Raw genomic sequence first — 22415 nt, forward strand, 5'->3', positions numbered from 1 at the left:
TGTCCTCAATGGACCGAACAACCGCCCACGAGCTTTCTTCTAAAGAGAATATCCGTTGGAGAACCGTCAAGATTTGGACTTATTTCTCGTAACTTACCCTAGTGGATCGATTAAGCACGAGAAAGAATGAGGCGGATCTTATCATGTCCATGGAATCGACTCCCAGTACGTGTTCTCCGACTTTGCGAATTAGTCGGTCCAGCATCCAGCCGCCTGGCACAACAGCTGAAAACATATGACCAATGATCCCAACACAGAATGTGATCTCCAGAACTCTTCTACCCCTTATCGAATGATCTAGTCGTGCTAATTGCTCATGGGGCGCGTTTCCGCCTTTTTGGAAATATTCGGACACGGCAATTTGCGTGACTACTGTCGACTGATCGTTATACTATGTCCCTTGACTCAGTATTGGCCAATTACTATTTGCCGGAAGCCACGAGACGGTAATGGGATTTTCTGAGAAAAGATGCCAGTCTATGATTGAATAAACGATCCTGACATACTGCTATCAAGTGCTAAGCACCACATCTGTCGGACACATGGAGAACGAATGCCATCGAGTATCGAGCCAAGGTCAAAATGGGGTTTCTGAACAGTGTCATTGTGCACCCCAAACCTATAGTGGTACTGTAGTAGGAACTTCACGTGGTGGGAGTTCCCAGGGAATGTTCGAGGGAACGGTTTATCCATATGTATTGTTGGAATCGAGACAAACGCTGGAAGATCGGACTTGGCTTGTTCAAAGTCAGGTATCCCTAGCATATTCTCTCCCTGGTCATCATCATAGAGTGGTACAAAGGCCGGCCGAAAGGTAGGTCCCTGTGAGCTCTTGATCTCATGTCGTCTCTGGATTCTTCGTAGTCTAGATAGAATCTTATCGCGGTCACCGGGGCTGTGATCAAGAAGAAGATCATGGACTATAGTCTGACGACAGTTAGCAATACGATCGAAGTTAATCCGCACCTCACTTGCCATGAACTCCCCAAACGTAGAATGTCTGGTAGCAAGATGGCTGCAGTTCGATTGACTCGGTTAGCGTTGCTCTCAAGGCAAGACCGGAGATGACTGTACATCCACCTGCAGGCGTAAGCGACTGAGTACTTTGGTTACAGGTCAGCTGGGCCTAGACGCTGTAAGCTTATTGGGTCATATGAGAATAAGGCCTTCTTCAACCGTATGGGTGAGAGCGGGGTTACAAAAACATGCATGCATGATCTCATGCTTCGAAGCCCAAAGATTCGGGCGAATTGATCTATAGCTAGATATTTATTTCAGCTAAGTAATCTTCCATACATTCTTGGATTTGGATGAAAGCAGCAGATGCTACCCCACGGCTTCAAGCAAGATCCTGCAAAGAAAGGACCGTAGCGCTACTTGAAATGATGCGACAAAAGTCAAATGCCATGTATTATCTATGTAAGTATAGAGAAGTGAACATTTCTAATCATAGAGCTTGGGACCCGAAGCCCCTAGAGTGACATAGAACAACTTCGTCTGTCCAGTAATGATCATCCTTCCCTTACCAGCGAACTGGAAGTTAGCAGCAACAGTTCCGGTGTAGATCTTGCCGATGAGCTTGCCAGATGGGTTCCAGACATGGACACCGTCACCGCAGCCAGCATAAACACGACCCTTGGAGTCAGTGTGGACACCTGGAGAGGTCAGTATATAACACGATAGAGGCACAGCATACAGGACTTACCATCGGGGATGAATGAGGCAACGTAAGCAAAGGTCTTGCGGTTCTGAAGAGTACCGTCCTGGTTCACGTCGAAAGAGTAAACAGAAGCGGGAGAAGAGAGGTTGCGACCGTAGAACCCGAGAGCGATGCCAGTGTCGGTGACATAAACCTTCTTGCCGTCGGGGCCAAAGCCAATACCTGATCAATATGAGTTGCTTGTACTTTACCATTCAATAAAAGACATACCGTTGGGAAGGGTAAAGTCATCAGCGACAACAGTGACAGCGCCGGTGTCAAAGTTGTAACGATAGACCTGGTTTCGCAGACCAGGAACAGGACGGAAGTCTTGGAGATATCCGTAGAGGGTATCGGTGAAGTACAGGTCACCGTTCCTGGGGTTGATACCGACGTCGTTGAGGGAGTTGAACTGGCGACCGAAGTAGTTGTTGAGAAGGGCTGGTTAAGGTTAGCTCAAATAATTGTGCTCTTAGGGATTCTTGTGACTTACTGGTGGTGTTGTAAGGAGGGAGAGGGTTCATGAGGTACAGCGCAGAGGGAACATCGTCGCCTTGGCCCTCACCAGCGAAGATGATGTTGCCCTTGTAGTAAGTACCACCTGAGATCAAAAGGTTAGGCTCGTTTCAGTCATATCACCCGTTAAACATACCATTGGGGTTGATAACCTGAGGGTTCGAGTCAACAACTGTGACCTTGACCTCATCCTGCTTGCCCTTGCGAACAGCATCGGCCTCCTTGAGGGAAATCTTCTGAATGATGGAAGATTTGTTCAGGCCAGTGCCTGCGGCAGGAGCGCCAGCATTCTGCACAAAGAACACCTCTTCAGTAGGAGGATACCATACGACAGCCTCATGGAAGATTGGGTCGGTGTCCGATGTTGCGATGAGGGTCAAAGAGGGGTCTTTTCCAATTACATCGTAAAACTCTTCATCGTAGACATGGAAAGGCTTCTCAAGAAGAGACTCCTCAGTTACACCAGGCCAAGTGAACACCTACTCATAATTATTAGTAACAATCAGCAACGAGGCTGCAGTGACATACCAGAGAGTCATTGGCCACTGCAGGAGGTGGCACATCCTTCAAGACATTGAACGACTTCTGATCAATAATCTGAGCCGTAGAAGGAAGCTTAGCAGCCACCGCGCCCAAAACAGGCACGAGAACCCCCGCAAGTACAGAAATGGAAGAAGGCATGACGAATGAGTGCTTGGTGTGACAGGACCCGAGACAGCTGGTTGCGGCACTTTTAATATGCGCAATGAATCGGTCGCTGCGAACTCATCATCTCCGCCTGAAATGACAGCGACGAGGCATTAACGAGGGTTGTCTCGGCGTTGTACTCCAAGAACGTGCAAGATCTGCAGCGTTAAGCTTAAGCTAGCGTGGGTCGCCGGTTTACGCGGGTCAATCAGCGCTTCGGCAATGGGGATCGGGGTAGTAGAATGTGGGGAAAGTAGCATGTTTAGAGTTTGGGAGAGTTACGTAGCGGAGAGGAAAAGCAGATGTTGGTCCGTCGAGCAGGGGAAGAATAACTTACGATTGAGGAAGTTCTAGACTGACTCGGGGATCTGGGGGGTCTTCCGGACAGGGCTGATCGGGGGAAAAGAAGGGAATGACCCTGAAAAGAATCGGTATAAACCCTGCTTACAGGGGCCTTGAATCAATGTCGAACTGAACCAACGACCAACAACCAATGCAACCTCCTATAACCTGCATCCACGCCACAACTACATAATGTGGTTCCAGTTCCTTGGCAGCGGCACATTCTCAACAAGAAGGGTTGTTTTTATTAATCACCGACCGAAACTGCCGCTGAATAACGGACACGAGTGGGAAGGGAAAGCACTGCGATTGGAGGTCTTTTCGACAGCAGCTGAAATCGTGGCTTACGCTTGGAAAGGCCCCTGCTGTAAATATTATGACTTGCTCAATTGAGTAGGTGTGAAATCCTGGTGTGACGCACTTTTGCGGCATATGGCGAAGGAACTTTCCGAGATGGTGCGTGAGAGGATTGACGATCTTTTCACTTTGCAGAACGAACGATGCAGATATGTCAGATCTCAGGATTTCATCTCATCTCTACCATGGCCTTGGTAACGATACCCTTGGTATTTACTTCTTCTGTACGGAGTAGCAAGACGACGATCGTAGTACAACTGTCGTATCAGCCCATGAACCCCTTCGACAGCTGAGGCAGGGATGTAACCAACATGCAGAAAAATAGAGTTTGAGTTTGATTAGCCAAAACTGCCAACCTTGAACTTTATCAGAGCAAAAGATCCAGTCACGAAATGAGCTTAGCATGGAATTGTCAGTTGCGTGATATGGAAGGAGGAAACTTGCTGGTGAGACCGCCACCAGAGGGAGAGAAGAAGGACGTTGAGAGAGATGGTGTTGTCAGTTTTACTTAAGACCTTTGCAATACCGACAGCCAACAAACTGTTGTTGGTTCTGTGTTTTCAATCCCAGTTACTGCTGAAGCAGGGCATCGCTTCCTTTTATTCCATTCACTTCACTCATTTTATTACCCCATTTCCCCCGTCTGCCGATCGATCTCTATCCCCGTCCCAACACCGCAGCGAAATGACATGGCCGAAATCAACACCAAAAGCGGCGCCGTCGCAATCGTGATCTGCGTCTTTATCAGCATCGCATTCTACAATGTCCTCGAGCTCAATGCCTACATCTTCAGCAGCTTCAAGAAGCGCAGCGGACTTTACTTCTGGAGTTTAGTCATTGCGACTTGGGGTATTGCCTTCAATGGAACGGGTTACCTTATCCTACACCTGTCGCTGTCGGCGCAGACGTATCTTTACTCGACGCTTATACTCATTGGATGGTGTACTATGATCACGGGACAGTCTGTTGTTTTATATTCGCGGTTGCACATTGTTATGCATAATCAGAAGAGGTTGAGGATGGTGTTGTATATGATCATCTTCAATGCCACCTGGTTGCATCTCCCTGTAATCATCCTTGTTTACGGCGTCGGATCGTCGAACCCGAAACCTTTTCAGAAACCTTACGAGGTTTTTGAGAAGATCCAACTCAGCGTTTTCTTTGTCCAAGAGCTCATCATCTCGGGCTTGTACGTCTGGGAGACAACCAAACGCCTCAGATTGGAGAAGAGCGTCGGCAACACCAAGACGCGTATGGTATTGAACCATCTCCTCATCGTCAACGTCCTCGTCATTCTTCTCGACGTCTCCATCCTCGCCCTCGAATTCGCGAACCTATTCGACATCCAGACCGCCTGGAAGCCACTCGTATACAGCGTCAAGCTCAAGCTCGAGTTCAGCATCCTCAACCGTCTCGTCGAACTTACCCGCGGAAGAAACGAAAGTTCTTACGGTCGCAGTCACAATGCCACACACCATGACGACGTCGGCTTGGAGACGTTGAATCGCGACCGGCGGAAGCATACTGGGCCTCAGGGAACGATTACTGGAGAGTATGAGGTTCGCGTTGGGAAGGGTGAAGAGAGCCATCGTGTATTCGGCAATGAGTCGAGTCTGGTCAAGACAACAGAGATATCAGTCCATAGCGAGAGATATCCGGGTCATGGTGATCACGACAGGGGTAGTTTGGAGGGAGAAGGATCGGGTGATCTGCAGCATGTACCGAGAGGAAGTGCATCGTCGGCGTCTTCTGAAGTACAATTCGCCAAGTACGGCAACTAAGATAAGATAATAATACAGCGTTTGTCATCTGCATTACCATTGTCGGAGTATGAAGTCATTGCGATGACGTGATTGTTACTCGGGCGTGACAGGGTTTCTCGACGAATTAACATATCGCAGCAACTAGACTATTGCTGTTGATGCCAAATCTATTTCTCTCTGATTCTTAAGCATGGCATAGGGGCTGATATCAGCCATTTCACCGCTCAAGCCGGGGCAGTCGTATCGTTAAAGTCCGGAGTTATCGGGTAAGCCAAATGGCTCACATCATCCAACCAATCGTACATCAACAAACTCTAAACTAGACTCCTTGAAACACGTTACTATTGTATCATCGTGCAATAGTATCTAGCTAATCCGTGGCTCTGGCTGATGATCACGCTTGCACCGCATACCCTGATCATGCCAAAGTTGACTGCCGAGACGTGGAGCCTGATGACCAAGCCAGGACTACTATCGGCACCATGAAGATCGAAGAATAGTTGGAGTCTGAGAATTATAAAAGCTCATGGGAAGAATATCTACAGGCTTTCTATTTAATAAACTCATCTCTTCTTCAGAGGTTTACCAAACAATCATCACAACATCTCCAGCATGTCTCGCTACGCTGAAGTTCACGCCAAGCCCCAAGGTCCTGGTGACGCAAGACCTACAGCACTTCAAATCGTCAAAAATGAAGACCTTCTTGGCAAACTCAAAGGCACGGTCGTACTCATCACAGGCGGCAACCAAGGTATCGGCCTCGAAACCGCCCGAGCTCTTCACGCAACTGGAGCAACGGTTTATATCACCGCAAGATCTCCAGAGAAGATTGAGCAGGGCATCAACGATATCATTTCATGGCCTGAAGCAAAGTCGGAGGCACCTGTATACGGAATCGAACTTAGGCTTGACTCGTCCAAGTCCGTACGAGCCGCTGCCGAAGACTTCCTGGCCAAGGTTGATAAGCTGAACATTCTTATCCTCAACGCAGGAGTCATGGCTACTCCTGAGGGTAGAACCGAAGACGGTTTCGAGACCCAGTTTGGAACAAACCATCTTGGACACTTTCTTCTGTTTCAACTTCTCAAGCCAGCTCTTCTGGCAGCCATCACGCCGTCTTTCCAATCTCGTGTTATCTCCGTCGCGTCAAAGGCCCACCGCTTTGGTGGTATACGCTGGGATGACTTCAACTTCGAAAAGGAAGCTTACAACCCTTGGTTGGCATATGCTCAATCCAAAACAGCGAATATCTACTTCGCAGCCGAGCTTGAAAGGCGATATGCAGATCAAGGTCTTCATGGCTTGTCAGTGCATCCTGGGTATATACTTACCAACTTGGGGAAGTACGTTGACCTGAGCACGATTGACTTAGATGGGCCTATCAAGAATGCTTTGAGGAACAAAGCTCAAGGCGCTGCTACGACTGTTTATGCGGCAGTTAGTAAGGACTGGGAGGGTCGTGGTGGGAAGTATCTGGCTGACTTTGTGGAGGAAAGACCGGTGAGGCCGGGGGTAGAGCCGACTTCGCCCGAGCTTGGGCATGCTGTATGGATATATGACGAGGAGGCAGAACGAAAGCTCTGGGAGCTGTCGGAGAGGCTCGTTTGATTGCATACTTCCCAGGAGTAATAAGCAGAACATTTGAGAAGACATTCGTTCGCTGAAGTGGAGTACCCGCATGGTGCCTGAACTGGTAGGGCTGGTGTTCGGAACTTTTCAAGCCTTCCTGGGAAAACTGGATTACATCGAGATCCATTTGTTGTAGTAATAGCAATAGATGATGCGTGATAGCCACCTCGAGTGAGAGTTGCAAGGGCTCCCATGAAACTTCATCATTCTATAGTCATTAACACGGTTCTTGAAAGAACTTCTGATTAAACTTGTAGGATAGAAACCCAACGGGTATTAGAAGTCGCTGTGTCTCCTCTCACGTGCTGGAGGCAAATAACTGAACCTCGGTACAACACTCGGGAAGGTGTTCACGAGGAACAATTTACGCCTCAATTGGGCATTAGACCATCCCTACTTAGTATTGCAGATCAGGTTTTGGGATGCATTTAGTAACAAATGCCAATATGGATGTGGAGAAGGGTTGCTTTCCCCTCCTGCATGTAGCAATATTTGGTTCTGTTAAGTGATACCTACTTGATGCGGCTAGCTTAGATCCAAGAAATACACATCAACAAAATGGAAGAGATCTACTTGATAAAATGGGATTGATGCTCCAGTTGCATCTGTACGAACGGTTCCCCGGCTTAAGACAGACTTCACTTCCTTTTAGTGTCAACTGTCTTTGTCTAAACCTTTCAGATACTGGTCTGGTGCATAAGTCCAAGCGATCCATATACAGTTGTCACCACTAGCATGCTTTCTGCTTCTGTAGCGGTATGGCTTTTGGCCGTATCGTGCACTGATATTTCAAGAGTATTGGCCCAAGATACGGAGGGCTGGTACGAGACTCATCCAGATATGGCCCGGATCAAGCATGTGAATCAGGAGACTCACCAGATCCTTGACGAGTATGGAAGAACTAGGTTCTTTCACGGAACCAATGTTGTCATGAAAGAGGCACCGTGGTACAGGCCGTTTGAGTGGACTCCGGGTGTCTCGTCATTCGGCGAACGAGATGTTCAGAATATGCAGGACTTGGGGCTGAATATTGTCCGTCTTGGTCATAGCTGGGCTGGTGCTGAACCAATTCGTGGCGAGTACAATCAAACGTTCTTGGATATCATGAAGAAGCAGACAAAGCTGGCAGAAGAACACGGTATCTATGTGCTGGTGGACGTTCACCAAGATGTATTAGCTAAACAGCTTTGCGGGCATGGTGTACCTGATGTGAGTAAGCAATGAACCCTTTATATCTTGCACCAACTAAAATTAAGTCAGTGGTTCGTCAAGAAGGACTGGGTTACAGGATTCAGAAGATTCCCGTTTCCTCAGAAGCTCAAGCCATTCACCACTGACAGAGACGGCTTTCCTTCGCCTCAATCCCAATGCAATACTATAGACTGGTCACTGAGCTACTTATCCGTGGCTGTTGGAAACGCCTTTGGGAGACTTTACAATAACTTCGACGGTCTGGGAGACGCATTCGCTGCGTACTGGAAGAAACTGGCCTCAGAATACGTTGACACTACTAATGTCGTGGGGTACAATCTACTCAACGAGCCCTGGGCTGGCGACACATACGCCGACCCGACGCTGCTTGTGCCAGGAGTTGCCGACCGTAAAGCCTTGGAGGGTCTTTGGAACCGAGCATCGAAAAAAATACGCATGGTTGACAATGATACGCTTATCTGGTTCGAGGGCACTACTTTCGATGTTCTCTCAGGCTTTAACAACGTACCTCTTGGGGATGGATCCAAGACAGTGCACTCATTCCACTACTACAATCCTCCGCAGCTGGGCCCGTTAAAAGATACACTTTACAACCGACACAAAGACAATGTTCGACTCAAGACCGCCGGTGTTCTTACAGAGTTGACGTTTTGGATGGGCGATGATAAGCAGATGACTGGCCTAGTGGAAGCCATGTCGGCGACTGACGCAAACATGGTATCTTGGATCTGATGGGCATATGAGAATCTGTATAATGGAACATCGGGAAAGCCATATCCAGAGCTGGAAAAGCACTACAGTCGTGCATACCCGGCGGCGATCGCAGGAACACCCACTTCCTTTGCTTTTGATGTGACTTCGGGTATCTTCAAGCTTAACTTCACAAGCGACCCAGACATCAATGCACCAACTGAGATAATTTTGCCGGTCTCTACCTTTCCAAATGGATACGACGTTGAAATATTGCCTAGGGGTAGTCTGAGACAGTACAAGCCTAACAAACGCACGTTAGCCCTGTTCACTTCAAGCTTAGTCAAGGAAACAACAAGCATATCTGTTACTATTACTACGAGATAGAATTATAGAATACTCTCTATCGCCTATGACTGAGTGTATATGGTGTTTCAGTCTTCACCTTTCATAGCAGGAGTTTGTATGATTGCCTTTCCCTTCAGAAGCGAGAGCAAGCTGTCTCAGGAATTGGATCAGCATGTGAGCTGTTTCGCTTTTTGGGGCATGGTCAAGATGAACTATAAGAGCCAAAGTGACTTGATCAGTTCCGTTTCAGTTGAAGCCAGGAAGGGCTTATTGCGCTTTATGTGATTATATACCGTGCTTCGATCACGTGGTAGAGTTGAAGACAGATCAGAAGACCTTAAAGAATATAGCAAGGAAACTATATCATACGGGCAACACAATATGTTGAATAAATGTTTACACTATGTCAGACTCTGGAGATACTTGGATGAACCTTTCAAGGCTAACTTGCAAGCTTGAATTCAAGACAATGAAGGTAATATGTTAGATCCCTTTTTACACCTTTCTTCAATAGCAGCCTCTTGATCGACTGGTAGTTCCGGGCTGCCGCAACCACAAGACACGGTTTGTCCTGGCTATTGAGTGCTTCATAGTTAGAACCCCTCTCAGGGAGCAGCTCTACTACAGCAACATGGCCTTCTGTTACCGCCTTTACAAGTGCAGTCTCGCCACCGAGGAAGTCCTTCGCTTCGATTTTAGTGCCATTCTTGAGCAAAGTTTCTACCACTGACACACGTCCTCGCTTTGCAGCTGCAATGAGCAATGTTGAACCACTATCGTCGCTGGTCTCAGTATCACTCGCAGCTTCTAAAAGAGGCATTAAACTATATTGGTACCCCTCCGAGGCCGCTATAAGAAGGAGGATGCATCCTCCATCGTCTCTTCTGTTGAGACTTGCACCATGGGAAATCAATAGCTTTGTAATGCTTTGACTGTTTACACAAACAGCCATCATCAGAGCTGTGTTGCCGTCATGATCTCTCGCATTAGGATTGGCGCCTTCCTTAAGTAATAGCTTTACAACTTCAAGATGCCGGTTTTGTATAGCCCCCATCAGGGGTGTAACTCCGTGTTCATTGCCTGCCTCAAGAGAGCCGTTGTTCTCAATCAGTAGCCTGACAACTCCTTCAGGGCCCCTTAGTGTGGCCAAAAGAAGTGGAGTTTGGCCAGAAGAACTTGTTACCTTGAGATCGATGCCAGAGTTAATGAACAACTTCATTGTATCAATCTGGTTTGTTTCGATGGCCCAGCGAAATAGTGTATAATCCTTCGAATCAAATACCATCGTATCAGCCAAACCGCCTCCACTCAGGGTCTTGATATTGGCCCCCCGGTCTTGGAGCGTATTATCCATGTCAACGTGCCCAGTCCTGACGGCCACAGTAACCTGTTCTGAGTGTTCCGCCTCAACTAGCCTTTGCGGTCCAAGCGTGAGTTGTAGTTTTTCAACAAAACTTGCATTCTCGATGGTCGACCCCGCGGAATCTGGGCGGCGTGAAGCCAACGTTAAGATCTCTTTGGTATTGCTGTCGAAAGAGCTCGCTCTAGATGATGCCTTCGAGGTCCTTATTGGTCAGAAAGAAATCTAAGGAGGTTTCGAGCCTCTATACTTACCGATCGGGAATAATGGGTACCGAAGCCTCGGTAAATAAGCCCCTTATCCATGCGTGGCGCATAGCCAGTCCGCAGTCTGGCCTAGCTTCCGCTTGCGGCTTTATTGCATCACGGATGAAGTCCTGACCACATTGGCTCATATGATTGTAGTTCAAAGGGCCACTAGGGAAGGGTTCACCGAGGTCGGTTGAAAACTCTATCGTGGAGGCTGGACTCCGGAAGGGGACAGAGTTCGTAAATATGAAAAAGACGGTGATTCCCAGAGCCCAGATAGTCAAAGGCTATGCTTCGTAGTGGGAGTAGAACTCTGAGTCTACACTACCATGTTTTGAAGAGTGGAATGATTGTTCAGGTTGGAAATTGTTGGCTGAATCAGGCTCGCGATTATGAGGCCCTCGGGACACGTCTATTGTTTTTTCCACTGTTTGGTGTAGCGCATCAATGCCCTCAACTGGTTGCGGCTCAGCAATATAGGTTTCTCCTTGACAGCTTCTGATTGTACATGCTCAGAAGGGCCCCCAGTTGCCTGCAGAGTGTTTGAGATCTGCGCAACATCACCACCGTCATAGTCGACAAGCGATTTCCAGAGCCCGATTTCGAGTAAGCAAACACCAAGGCTGTAGATATCGTGCCGCATAGAAAAAGTGACTCTAGTGCTGCTCATCTGAGATGGGTGCTGGTAGATTGAGTCTTTCGGGTCTGCCTGAGAAGTGTTTGTTGGTCCTTCGACATATCGGAACAGCTGGAACCCTTTAAGACAAACTACTATATCGGTGCATCTCTCTGGCTGTTCCAAAATCAGAACTGTCTCGGGCATAATGTCTTTGTGGACAAATTCATAAAGGTGGCCATAATAGACCGCAGTGACCAGCTGTCGAGCTATCTGAAGTCTCGTGGTTAGGGAGTCAGGGACACTGCCAGAAAGGAGAAGCCGTCTGCAGCTCTGTACCTTTGAGTAACCTTCTGGGACCCCAAAGACAAATTTTAGAGATGAATCCGTGGATGATTGTACTACGCCCTTGCATTTCAGCATTCCAAAAGTGAATGGACTTGAATGTCGAAGTCGGGAAGCAAGTTCCCGTGAGTCTCTCCACCCGGCTGTTTCCCGGGAAACATTTTCGACGACGAAATATTTTTCTACTTTTCTGATAGCAAGCTATGATTTGCAGTATGGTATAGCCTTTCATTCTAGTTCTTGCAGTACTTTCTCTGCAAGTTTGACAGATCCGCTGGTGTTGAAAGCTTGTCGGAGTTTCAAGCCTTCTCTAACAGGCTCTGCGCGGTCTTGAACCTCAGTCTGGGAAGCCTTTTTCAATGTCCTATCCAGATCTGCAGGCTCAGGCTTGATCATCTGAAACCAAGTGGGCTCGAAGCGCTTTTACCAGGACTCAAGTTCTGCTACAGTGCTTTCAAGTGTTTCTCGCAAACCGAGGAACTGAATCGCCTTGACTCTTTTAGAAGACGCATATTTTTCTGGCTTTGAGATCGCCAGTGTCGTGGCTTCGAGCTTCGATTGAAGTATGCGCAATGTTTGTGATTGAATCTCTCGCTGATCTCTGGCCATGCCTGATTCAAGCTCCTTCACAATCTCAAGTTGGCTTACCAGTCTTGACCAGCATATTTGGATACGGACAGATAGCTCGTCAACGACTGCGTCAGCCTACCCATAGTCCTTGTAAGCCTGAACTAAGACTTTTCCGAATCTGAAATCGTTAATCAATCTGTGAATTCCAAGGTCGTAGAGTGATGATACACTTACTTAATACAGGCATCCACAGTGCCAGCGATGCCCACGATACCTAAAGCCAGTTCTGCCATTATTTCTTGTGAGCAGAAGTTAACTAGGTCTAAGTCACAGACACAGTATTTCGAAAGTTGACTGTACAGGCTGAAGACTGAAACACCATCGTTGACTAGGCATTCTCCAGTGCAGATCAGCGCAGCCCATCTCTCAACCCTGCGTCAGCACGTCGCCCGCATAATGCGCAGCTTTTCAGCTCTTGGTGAGTTGTGAAACCTGTGTGCCAGTAATTGCTTGCTTTGGTGGTATTGATAGGTCGGTGAGACCCCCAACAACGCCATTGCGGGGCTATGCACATTCATCACAATCAGGCTTGCTGATAAAGCTCATCCATTGGCGCAACATTTTCGTACCAAGCATGAGGGCTTGACATAGCCCCCAGGTCTGTTATTCTCCGCTCGTGACTTGGGAAGACACGTATCTGTGGCACATGAGACTTCTAAAAACGTAGCAAGTGTACTTGGCTTCATGTTACTTCTAGTGGTCCGGTCTTATCAGAACGTACGTTTCTATGTGTGACAAAGGCTATGAAGACGATGGCATTAAGATATCGGTTGCACTGAAAGAGGTTCTCTTAGTACAGTAAAGCCTAGTTGAATGTTGCCTAACTTTGGCGTGCAACAGCAAATGGATTCGCGGTAAAGGTACCATTTGGATCAGCTGCCGCCCTGGCCTTGCCCAGCCTCTGGTACTTGGCCTCATCTTCATAATAAGTCTTCCAGACGTCAGGGCTAGCCATAACCCAGGAGCCCCAGGAACCCCAAAGAACGCGTCTGTCAGTCTTACTGAAACAGCTCTTGGCACCAATCATCACGCCGTCGTTCTCGTTCTGCCATTGATTCGCGAGATTTTGCGACATTTTATGATTTGGGTCGTTTATGTTCAGATACCAACAGTCCACAGTTTGGAGAACGGTTGAATCTCTCCAACTGTATGCAGAACTACCGTCCCCATTCTTGTAGAACATCGAATTCTCTCCGCCGAAGCACTGGATCTGGGCAGAGAGCTTACAGTTATCGTAGAGGGGATTCGGTACCGGTCTCTCGTTCGCATCGTCAAGCTTCTCGTATGGATCGCAGATCTTGCCAAGTCTTCCAACCAGCGTGTTGACCCAGCCATCTTTACCCAGAGTCTTTGAGTTGGTGGCATACGTTCGCTTGACATATGGACGAGGGAACTCTCGACGTTGGGGGAATACCCAGTGACCTGTCATGTTGGCCATGTCTGCAGGAAACTCATCGAAGTGAACACAACCATGCTTGAAATTGTCCAGATTCCGAAATTGCTGGAACCACGCATCTGTGCTTTCGTCATACTTCTGTTGATCCCCAACCGGGCACCATTGTGCGTAGAGGACGATGACAGGGGGCAGTTTACCAGCCAGTAGGGCACGGATGTTGTCAGGGAAGAACCGAAAGACTGTGTCTTGAAGGCCTTTCCATACTTCATCGTTCTTGAACGAAGGAAAAAGCTTGGTGATATCAAAGTCCGTGCTAAGGACGTTGACGCAAAGATCGCGACCCCGGGGCGCGTTGCCTGCATCAGACATGGCTGCAACAAATCCCAAAAGAGACTTAAGAGTGTTCTCATTGTAAAGCCAGAAGGCCTTGACTCCGCGGGGTCCCTGGAACTTGACTGGGCCTTTGGGGGTCTTGATCGTGTTTTCGATGCCCATGTAGCTCTTGGCTTTGAATACCATGATGGTATAGTGCGTAATAACACCAAAGTTGCCAGGACTACCACCGCGGATGGCATAAAACAGCTCAGCATTCTGATCTTTGTTGATGATCTGGACTTTGCCGCTGTGGTCGATCATGCGAATCTCGGTGATGTAATCACCAAGAAGGCCAAAGCTGCGTCCAAGTTGGCCATAACCTCCGGTCTGTCCGTGGCCACCAAGGCACACATAGGCGCATTGACCCGTGGGAGCAAAGAGCCCATGACTGGCGAGGTAAGCCAGAAAGTCCTGTAGCTGATTGCCGACACCAGCAAATACCAGTACTCTATCATCAGGGACGGGAATAGTTGGATTGCTGATGATTTTCAAGTCCTTGTACGCGTTGCTCACATCAAGCTGCACATTGCTGCCTGAACAAGAACAAGCGCCGCTGTACTGGTGACCGCCACTCTTGATAGCAATGCCGACTTTGTGTTCAACGGCATAGCTGATGGCGCTCTTGACATCATTGTCATCCTTTGGTTTGAGAATGAGAGCGGGATCTAGGTTATGATCTGCCACATCTATGTAGGATGAGGTTGCGTACTGCTGATTGAAGAAGTTGTAGTCCTCTTTTTCATACTCGTTGCCTTCACGGGCGTATTGCATCCCAATGAAGTTGTTGACCTGAGCCGTAGCCATGGTTTTGGAGAGAAGATGAGATGTAATATTGAAAAATGGGTGGAGAATGAGAAAGAGGTTTAGTAATGAATCTTATGGAAAGATTAACAGGGCAATCAGTTCGTTGTTATATAGTTTGTCCAAATACCTGAGACAGTTTTCTGCATCTGCTCCAAGTTGAGTTCAGAGCAGTCAGTTGCAATAGCAATGCCATTTTCGGTTCGTCGGTGAGTATCTTCCCAAGGTAAGACATGGCGTTGTGCGGAGAGGATCTCGACTGGTCTACCTAATGGGATCATCGAAACGTCGAACGGTTCTCGACCGCCTCTTGCTTTTCAGCCAGCCACCATATCTCTGAAACTAGATTTTCGGCCAGTCAAAGGCAAAATAACCGAGACAGAGAGGAGTTGGAAGATGCTGCTTGTCTTTGCCACCCTGGCTGTTCACCGTCAATATGCCACGACCGGCTTGGGCAATGATTATCAAACATCGTGTATAAGGAATGTTGGATTTGCTGTAATGCCCAAACCTATCACACCAGGGCTTTGACAAGGTTCACGAAGGTTTGACGATGAAAACGGCCCAACTTGAATTGTGGCCTCCGCTAACTGCCGCAAGTGACTGCTAAGGGCTTACACTCCCTTCAATAACTGCTGCTTCGTGGCGCGGGAGCTATCGTCCCGCTCCCGTGAAAAGCACACTAACATTTTCCACTAAACTTAACCCAATCGAGGAACGCGTGTCTCAGGTCTCATGCTACCACAGGTCCAGAACCCGCGCCCCAAACTCAGTCTAGAGACAACGGCCGCATTTTTAAACTGTGTACCTACTGGCAATCGGCGGTCTAACTGGGTCCTGCTTGCATGTTGATATCCTAATCATTGGTTGGTTTGTCAGCCCGAAAACCGTCAAACAATGCGACGGTGGAGCCTTTTGATACCAATCCTAATCAGGCTTGCTGACCCTTGGTTCGACTTACAAGTTCCTCATAGTAATCCTGTATATTGCCGTTGGAATGTAAAGCCCGTCTTCAGTGGTATTTCGTGGCTGGCGGATCTTATAATCAAGTATATGCTGCATGTAAAGGATACGAAGAACCCGCCAAGGTGCCTCTCAAGTACGGTCAAATCGGTTTGTGCTCCGTTTCGTACTCCTACCCTGCACTTCATGTCGTCAAATTCTATTGAAGACTTGAGGAGGTACGAATCATTCCAAAAGCACGGTCTTTCTGGGTTCCTCGTCGATCTAAATGGCACCATTACTGATTCAACGACTGCAGTTGAGAACCACTGGCAGGAGTAGGTTCTCAAAATCTCAATTCTGGAGGATGAAATACTGATGAGACTCCTGTAGTGTCTGCAAAGAAATCGGCGTAGATCCCAAGGTCATCCTTGAGACATCTCATGGACGACGTAGCCTGGATGTTCTTGAATTGTTGGCACCTGCGTATGCTAACTGGGATTGTAGGACGCAAATGGCGCTGCCGATGTTTGCTTAGCTAACACTCACTAGTTGCCAAGCGAGTCGAATTTGCCATTCCAGTAAAACATGGCCATCTTGCTACCACGATACCAGGTGCCGCCGCATTCTTGCTGTTGCTCACATCTACCTCAGTGTCATGGCCATTGTCACATCCAGCAGTTTCTCTTTGGCAACAGGTTGGCTAAGTACCTTTGATCTTCCCTCTCCTGATCCCGAGCGGCTAATTACCGCCGAGTCCGTCAAGGTCGACAAGCCTGATCCAACATGTTACTTTCTTGGACACAAGAGCCTGGGATCCGATGGCCATGATGGAGAGACTATGCTGGTCATTGGGGATAGCCCTGCTGGAATTAGGGCCGGCAAAGATGCAGGTTCTAAGGTTCTGGGCTTAATGACGAGTCATACATACGAACAAGTCAAGTTCGCTGGGCCAGACTGGATTGTCAAGGATTTAGAATCTGTCAAGATTTTGGGAAAGAACGGAGACAAAGTTCTGGTCGAGATATGCAAACACAATTTAACATGATGATTGGATAGATATATATGCAGTGGTTTGCCTCGGCCTGTCAAGTCCCAATACTTAATTGGATAAGCTGTTAGACACGTTGCTTCTCAACCTGGTGTTCCATCACCCTCGCTATCTGTTCCTCTCCTCCAACACCTTCAGAAGCTTCACATACTCCCGCTGATCCTCACCTGCCTCAAAATACTTAACATTATCATCCGACAAGTCTACAACCCAACCATACTTATAATCAACCCTAGCATATCTCCACAGCACCAGATGGCTATCCTCCTCAAGCATCTTTCGGATCCTCGCAGCTTCCACAGAATCCTCAATGGTCTCAAACTCCTTGCTATCATCCTCCCGCCACATAAGCGGAGGTGTTCTGCTTTGCACGACAGACACCTTGAAAAGTCGTATATTGCTCTCCCGAATGGCTTTCCAGAGACCAGCCCAAGTCACGGGGTCTAGTTCTCTATCAGATCCGTATTCCCAATCAGGCCCGTCACACATACAGTCATATAGCTCAAGCTCCTCAAAGCTATCGACTCGGCTGGTGAGAAACTCTACCAGTTCAGGTCCGATCATGATATTCTTGAGCGTGAGCGAGTGGAGGAATAGGAAGTGGTCTTCCTTCAAGGGCAGAGGGATGCAGTAGTTGGCAGATGCCCCTCCAAATAGACCGTCAGGGCTGGCTTCGAGAGTAAGATGCCGAACGTTTCGCGCATGCCTCATGACGAAGTGCGGCAAATTCCCGATAAACTCTGCGAATCCGGGCTTCGTGTGCCAACAATCGCCGTCATCGCCGCCAAAGACACCAATCTCCAAAACCTGCAGCCTTCCGAGAAAGGACTCCCATTCCGGCGTTTCCCATGCCGAAGCGTTCCTGGGAATGAGGTTTGATATCTTGAGGTTTGTGATGTTTTGGTTTGTTGAAATGGTCTGCATGACATCATTGTACTGCGCACGCCATACAATCTCGCGTTCTTGTTGCAGTGTCTGATCCCAGTTCTCTTCATTGTCAACAATGCTGCCAAGCATATTTGGATCTGACCAAGATGCGGTTTCTCCCCACCAGCCATCATGCTCAAAATTTCTCGCATTAAAGTCGACGACGAAAGAACTGACATTGCTGAGGATATCGCCTCGCACGATTCTCTTGAGTGTGTCAGTTGGGGCTGTCCCCCATACGCTGGGCATAGGACCGTCGTGGGGTTTTTCCTCTATGTTAGGTTGGAAGTATACATGTAAGTGAACTCTAGAGATGAAGTTTTGGTACTTGTGGATGAGCTCTTCTAGAGCACGCGTGGATGCCAGCGGGCAAGGAATGTAGAGGGTTCGGAACAGGACCCCAACAACAGCATGGCGCATGAACCAGCTGGTGCGGCTCAAGGTTTTGACATCTTGAGGTGACAGATAGCTGGCGACATTTGTGATAAGTTCGATAGGTAGGGTATCAAGAGCGGCCATATTGAGATTGATGAAGAATGAAGGATAATGAGTTCAGAGAACGCAAAGAACAAACGGTCAAGTAAAATACTATACGGGGCTCATGGTTGCCTGTCGTCGTGCGGTTCATCCCATCATGAGCTTGGCGTCACGATATCGTTTCTTACGACCAAGGTAGAGTGACATCAAACGCTGCACAATTGCTGACTGCGTTTTAGTCCCTCTACTTATTTCCGACCAACGCTTAACGCATCAATAGTCTCACCACGTTGTGGAGCCTAATGCGCCACCAACCGACCTCGCGTGTGAGATTTTAACCTGAAGGAGCTGGAGCTCGGCACGGCTCGATAATAATTGGACGACGACCTTGAGGCTGAAATCACGATTGCATTCCATTCATACGATAACTGATTATTACTCAATATTCGGCTAATTGTGGCCCAATCTGATTCATGCAGTATAGAGCTCGGTCTGAGAACAGTGTTATTGGTCTGAAGGATGAACGACTCATGCGATATCCTTGACATCGTCCCACTGATAAATGATATGCCTCTCTCCTAGCGCTGTCTTGAGTACAATTAGCAAATCATCGATGCTTCCCAGGAATTTGAGATACAGCGTTACGGCGACGCAGTACCGTCGATGGTCTTCATCTGCGACTAACGTGGTTGTTAAAAGCACTTCACTTTTTGAAGCATAAAATGAATCAATGGCGCGTCGAACAAGTGGTGCTGGCAGTCGTTCTGGAAGAGGCGATCCTGTTCGTAGAGCCTGTTCAATGATGCCGAGAACAGCCATGACATCTCCGATGGATCGTTCATCGAGGATGTTCGCAACGCGAATGAGACGATCTTGCATCTCTTTCGGTAGGGTAGATGCGAGGTTGAGAAGACCGCCAAGTGCTTGGTTCATGTACTGTAGCTGCTCCTTCGTTTGTGCAAGAACCTTTTGATCGAATGGCCCGAAGCTCAATTCGCCTTTCAGCAACGCGATGGAAGGACTCACGGCGAGTAATATCTCTGCAACTTCAATCGAGATATGCTCCGCGACTGCACCCAGGGCATGGTTTCTGTCCGTCCGACCCCAGTGAGAAATCAGAAGAGCGTAGTGATCTGATAGACTTCGCACCGAGTTTGCGAGAATCTTGCAGACGTGCGTAGTTCCAGATGGTGGACTTGGGAATAATTGCACGACAAACGCAGCGACGAAGCCAATCAAAACTGTGACGACTCGCTTCCAGAATGCTTCGTAGCCTTTGCCGGGAAGGCCATACTGGATAATATGATCGTGATCCCAACTGAAGCCAAGAACAAGGCAAAAAGTAGCTCCACCCATGATGGTAGCAAATGCGAATGATGGGGGAAGATAGAGGCGCCACCAGAGCATAGGAATGATCATGACGCCAGTTGAAGCTGCCATGCCGTATGGATTGCCAACACCACTCCCAGCACCGATATACCAAGCAACCATTCCCATGGCTCCTCCGACAATAGTTCCGATCGTACGCGCGATGAGCGAAAAGATAAAATCGGCCAGATATACGAGCAAGACTGTTTGAGCACTGATAACGGCCCAGATACCCTTCTCTCGGTAGAAGAAGCCAGCTGTACTGGGGAGCACTGCCGGTATTGATGTAGCGATCGTAACCACAACCATCCTCAAAGCATACATACCAGAAGGGTTGACAAACCAGTTGTACGTCGAGATGAATACACGACCAATTCTACTCCTTTGTGCGGAAGAGCCTTTATATCCTCGACTGATATCTAGTCTTCGTTTCGTTTCCTTCGTTTGCTCATCGAAAGTCTCAGCGTCCATCATTTGATCAGGATCCTCCTCTGTTGAAATGTCGTAACCTGGAAAGGTAATTTGTCCATGGAATATCCAGGCCAAGGCATATTGTAACCGTGAAGGAACCCATATGCGATGACTTGTTCGTTTTTCGGAGAGGTGGAGTATGTACTCTAGTAGCTTCTCAGTTGCAATGGCCATGTTCAGAATTCGTTCCTCGATAACCATGGCTATTACCATGCTGGGCAGAAATGGTCGATCAGTTCCCTCCATTGGTTTGAGGTGGCCACTTTCGTCGAACAGTTCCGCGTGCGCCTCGAGAACACCCCTTGTTGTGTTGATCACGCATGCCTCCCTCGCCTGCCGGGACCTTGCCAAAGTATCGTGAAGGTTTCGATCCAGCTCCTCCCACTGTACGGGCGATGGCTTTCCCATCCACCGGCAGGAATTGACAGCATGGATATAATCTGCTGCAAGATTGATAGCTTGCGGTCCGATCTCCAGCAGGTCTGATGTCGTATCCCGAAGCGTATTCCTCGTCCTGGAGCGTACCTCGGATCCTTCAGGCCTTTGGAAAGCACTCAAGATCGTGGCATTTTCGTGCCGATGATGTTGACCAATCTCGTATTTCTCCTTGTCCGTTGCTGGGCCAATTCGTCCATCTCCTTGAGCCTTGATATGTTCCTCTTCCTTCTGCTTCCCGCGAATTTGCGCAATTTGAAAATCGAGAAGATAAAGACTGGAAAACATGACTTTGCGCGCCCTTTGGTGCAAACCCTTAACATCATCTGCGTTCCATCGACCACGCGAAAAGTCAATCGGCAGAAATGCGAGTGCTGGCTGTCCGGCCTTGAAGATAGCGATCATACCAGCCCTGCTTCCTTGAAGCTCAGCAAGCGGGATGGCCTCATCAGCAAATCGCCTCTTCGTCGCAGACAGAGCTGAATTGGACATGCGGACTAGCTTCTCAATCTGACCGAGGACCATGTACGATGTCGACTGAGGGAAGAGAAACAGGCAGCATGCTAAGCCCAGACCGATTCCAATGGCTCCAGGTTTGACGATAATCGCAGCGAGGTCGCCTTGAAATGTCGGAAGTGTCGGGCCAAAGAGGATGAAGATATCGATAACAATCGTTCCAAAGATCTGCATGAGAACAAGCTTCGGATTCGCGCACCGCAGTCGTGCCAAAACATAGATGAACAAACAGCCCATACTGAAATACACAGCGGTGACACTCGCATCAAGCATGAAACCGTTATGGATCAACACCTGCGCCTCCCACGCCGGCGCTTGTCCCGTGGTCTTCGCAATCTCCTCAGCCTGCTGCTGCAGCGCCTGAAGCTTAGCCTGCGTCTCAGCATCAGAGCGTGTCGCAAGCGCCGCTTTCATCGTCAAAAGACCCCAACACCAAGCAAGACACATTCCCAACAATAGAGAAAACGCGGCGAGTAAGTAAATGAATAAAATACTAGCTGGTGGAACTGCAAAGAGAAGAATTGCACCGAGGAATGTCGCTTGGCCGATTTCAACGAGACTGGGGTGGATGAAAATGAGGAGCATCATAACCCATATTGCGATCCAGCATCGAAGAAAGATCTTCATGTCGTGGGCGTTGAAGTGGTCCAGCCATGGCGGGAGTTTCCGCTTCGGACGCGCTTGGGCGGATTCATTTTGGTGAGCCGAAGCTTCGTCAGAAGAAGGCATTGTTCATCACTCCAATTGACGCGTGTTGAAAGGAATTGAGGTCAGCGAGTGAGGCCTTTTTGGAAGAAATAAACGGCAACTTTAAGGCCGGAGCTAGAGGTTGGAACTTGGTCTGAGTAAGACTTGACTATGACGTCTGTATGGAGAAGGTCAAACTCTATCGGCGAGACTAGTCTGAATGTCGTTGGGAGACATTGGAGGATCAACGACCAGATAAGCCATTTTGAAGATTTAGTTCCTGCAGAAAAGGCGGTTTGTTTCATCCTTTCAGATTGGTTCTCGCTAAGTTCGTGAAACCATGCTGCGATGTCATATGCTGAAGCTGTGATGAACCTCGGCGTGAAGTGGAGGGGCGGGAGGATCCATCTTAGCGCGTTGTCCCATCTTTCCAGCTGTGGAGTTGATGAACTACTAAACGGTGCCGTAGCCGAGAAGACGAATCAGACGAGCAGCAAGGCTACCATGCACATCGGACATCAAGAAAT

General features: G+C 48.3%; 10 protein-coding genes across 10 annotated transcripts; 4 read left to right on the forward strand and 6 right to left on the reverse strand.

The window, feature by feature from the left end:
* Nucleotides 1-1371: 1371 nt before the first annotated feature.
* FOIG_14084 (gluconolactonase) lies at nucleotides 1372-3024 on the reverse strand. The gene is made up of 6 exons (XM_031215285.1): nucleotides 2744-3024; nucleotides 2352-2694; nucleotides 2193-2300; nucleotides 1931-2140; nucleotides 1706-1882; nucleotides 1372-1655 (listed from the first exon to the last, which is right to left on the reverse strand). Exons 1-6 carry the CDS (start codon nucleotides 2894-2896, stop codon nucleotides 1444-1446), a joined length of 1203 nt encoding a protein of 400 aa, XP_031055003.1. The 5' UTR covers nucleotides 2897-3024; the 3' UTR covers nucleotides 1372-1443.
* A 786-nt stretch (nucleotides 3025-3810) lies between these two features.
* Nucleotides 3811-5522, forward strand: FOIG_14085 (uncharacterized protein). The gene has a single exon (XM_031215286.1). The coding sequence runs from the start codon at nucleotides 4291-4293 to the stop codon at nucleotides 5380-5382; it is 1092 nt and encodes a 363-aa protein (XP_031055004.1). The 5' UTR covers nucleotides 3811-4290; the 3' UTR covers nucleotides 5383-5522.
* A 361-nt stretch (nucleotides 5523-5883) lies between these two features.
* FOIG_14086 (uncharacterized protein) lies at nucleotides 5884-6972 on the forward strand (the record flags this gene model as incomplete). Its single annotated transcript, XM_031215287.1, has 1 exon — nucleotides 5884-6972. Exon 1 carries the CDS (start codon nucleotides 5977-5979, stop codon nucleotides 6970-6972), a length of 996 nt encoding a protein of 331 aa, XP_031055005.1. The 5' UTR covers nucleotides 5884-5976.
* Nucleotides 6973-7728: 756 nt separating this feature from the next.
* On the forward strand, nucleotides 7729-8937 carry FOIG_14087 (uncharacterized protein; the record flags this gene model as incomplete). The annotated part of the gene is made up of 2 exons (XM_031215288.1): nucleotides 7729-8202; nucleotides 8254-8937. The coding sequence occupies 2 exons, from the start codon at nucleotides 7729-7731 to the stop codon at nucleotides 8935-8937; spliced, it is 1158 nt and encodes a 385-aa protein (XP_031055006.1).
* Nucleotides 8938-9685: 748 nt separating this feature from the next.
* FOIG_14088 (uncharacterized protein) lies at nucleotides 9686-10997 on the reverse strand (the record flags this gene model as incomplete). Its single annotated transcript, XM_031215289.1, has 2 exons — nucleotides 9686-10808; nucleotides 10858-10997. 2 exons carry the CDS (start codon nucleotides 10995-10997, stop codon nucleotides 9686-9688), a joined length of 1263 nt encoding a protein of 420 aa, XP_031055007.1.
* Nucleotides 10998-11263: 266 nt separating this feature from the next.
* Nucleotides 11264-11674, reverse strand: FOIG_14089 (uncharacterized protein; the record flags this gene model as incomplete). The annotated part of the gene is made up of 1 exon (XM_031215290.1): nucleotides 11264-11674. One exon carries the CDS (start codon nucleotides 11672-11674, stop codon nucleotides 11264-11266), a length of 411 nt encoding a protein of 136 aa, XP_031055008.1.
* Nucleotides 11675-13096: 1422 nt separating this feature from the next.
* On the reverse strand, nucleotides 13097-15162 carry FOIG_14090 (uncharacterized protein). The gene has a single exon (XM_031215291.1). It carries the CDS (start codon nucleotides 15015-15017, stop codon nucleotides 13263-13265), a length of 1755 nt encoding a protein of 584 aa, XP_031055009.1. The 5' UTR covers nucleotides 15018-15162; the 3' UTR covers nucleotides 13097-13262.
* A 1001-nt stretch (nucleotides 15163-16163) lies between these two features.
* FOIG_14091 (uncharacterized protein) lies at nucleotides 16164-17004 on the forward strand (the record flags this gene model as incomplete). The annotated part of the gene is made up of 3 exons (XM_031215292.1): nucleotides 16164-16294; nucleotides 16350-16442; nucleotides 16509-17004. The coding sequence occupies 3 exons, from the start codon at nucleotides 16164-16166 to the stop codon at nucleotides 17002-17004; spliced, it is 720 nt and encodes a 239-aa protein (XP_031055010.1).
* A 111-nt stretch (nucleotides 17005-17115) lies between these two features.
* On the reverse strand, nucleotides 17116-18487 carry FOIG_14092 (uncharacterized protein; the record flags this gene model as incomplete). The annotated part of the gene is made up of 1 exon (XM_031215293.1): nucleotides 17116-18487. Exon 1 carries the CDS (start codon nucleotides 18451-18453, stop codon nucleotides 17116-17118), a length of 1338 nt encoding a protein of 445 aa, XP_031055011.1. The 5' UTR covers nucleotides 18454-18487.
* A 336-nt stretch (nucleotides 18488-18823) lies between these two features.
* FOIG_14093 (uncharacterized protein) lies at nucleotides 18824-21983 on the reverse strand. Its single transcript, XM_031215294.1, has one exon. The coding sequence runs from the start codon at nucleotides 21928-21930 to the stop codon at nucleotides 18940-18942; it is 2991 nt and encodes a 996-aa protein (XP_031055012.1). The 5' UTR covers nucleotides 21931-21983; the 3' UTR covers nucleotides 18824-18939.
* Nucleotides 21984-22415: the final 432 nt, after the last annotated feature.

The sequence above is a fragment of the Fusarium odoratissimum genome, assembly GCF_000260195.1.
Source record: "Fusarium odoratissimum NRRL 54006 unplaced genomic scaffold supercont1.38, whole genome shotgun sequence".
NCBI lineage: Eukaryota > Fungi > Ascomycota > Sordariomycetes > Hypocreales > Nectriaceae > Fusarium > Fusarium odoratissimum.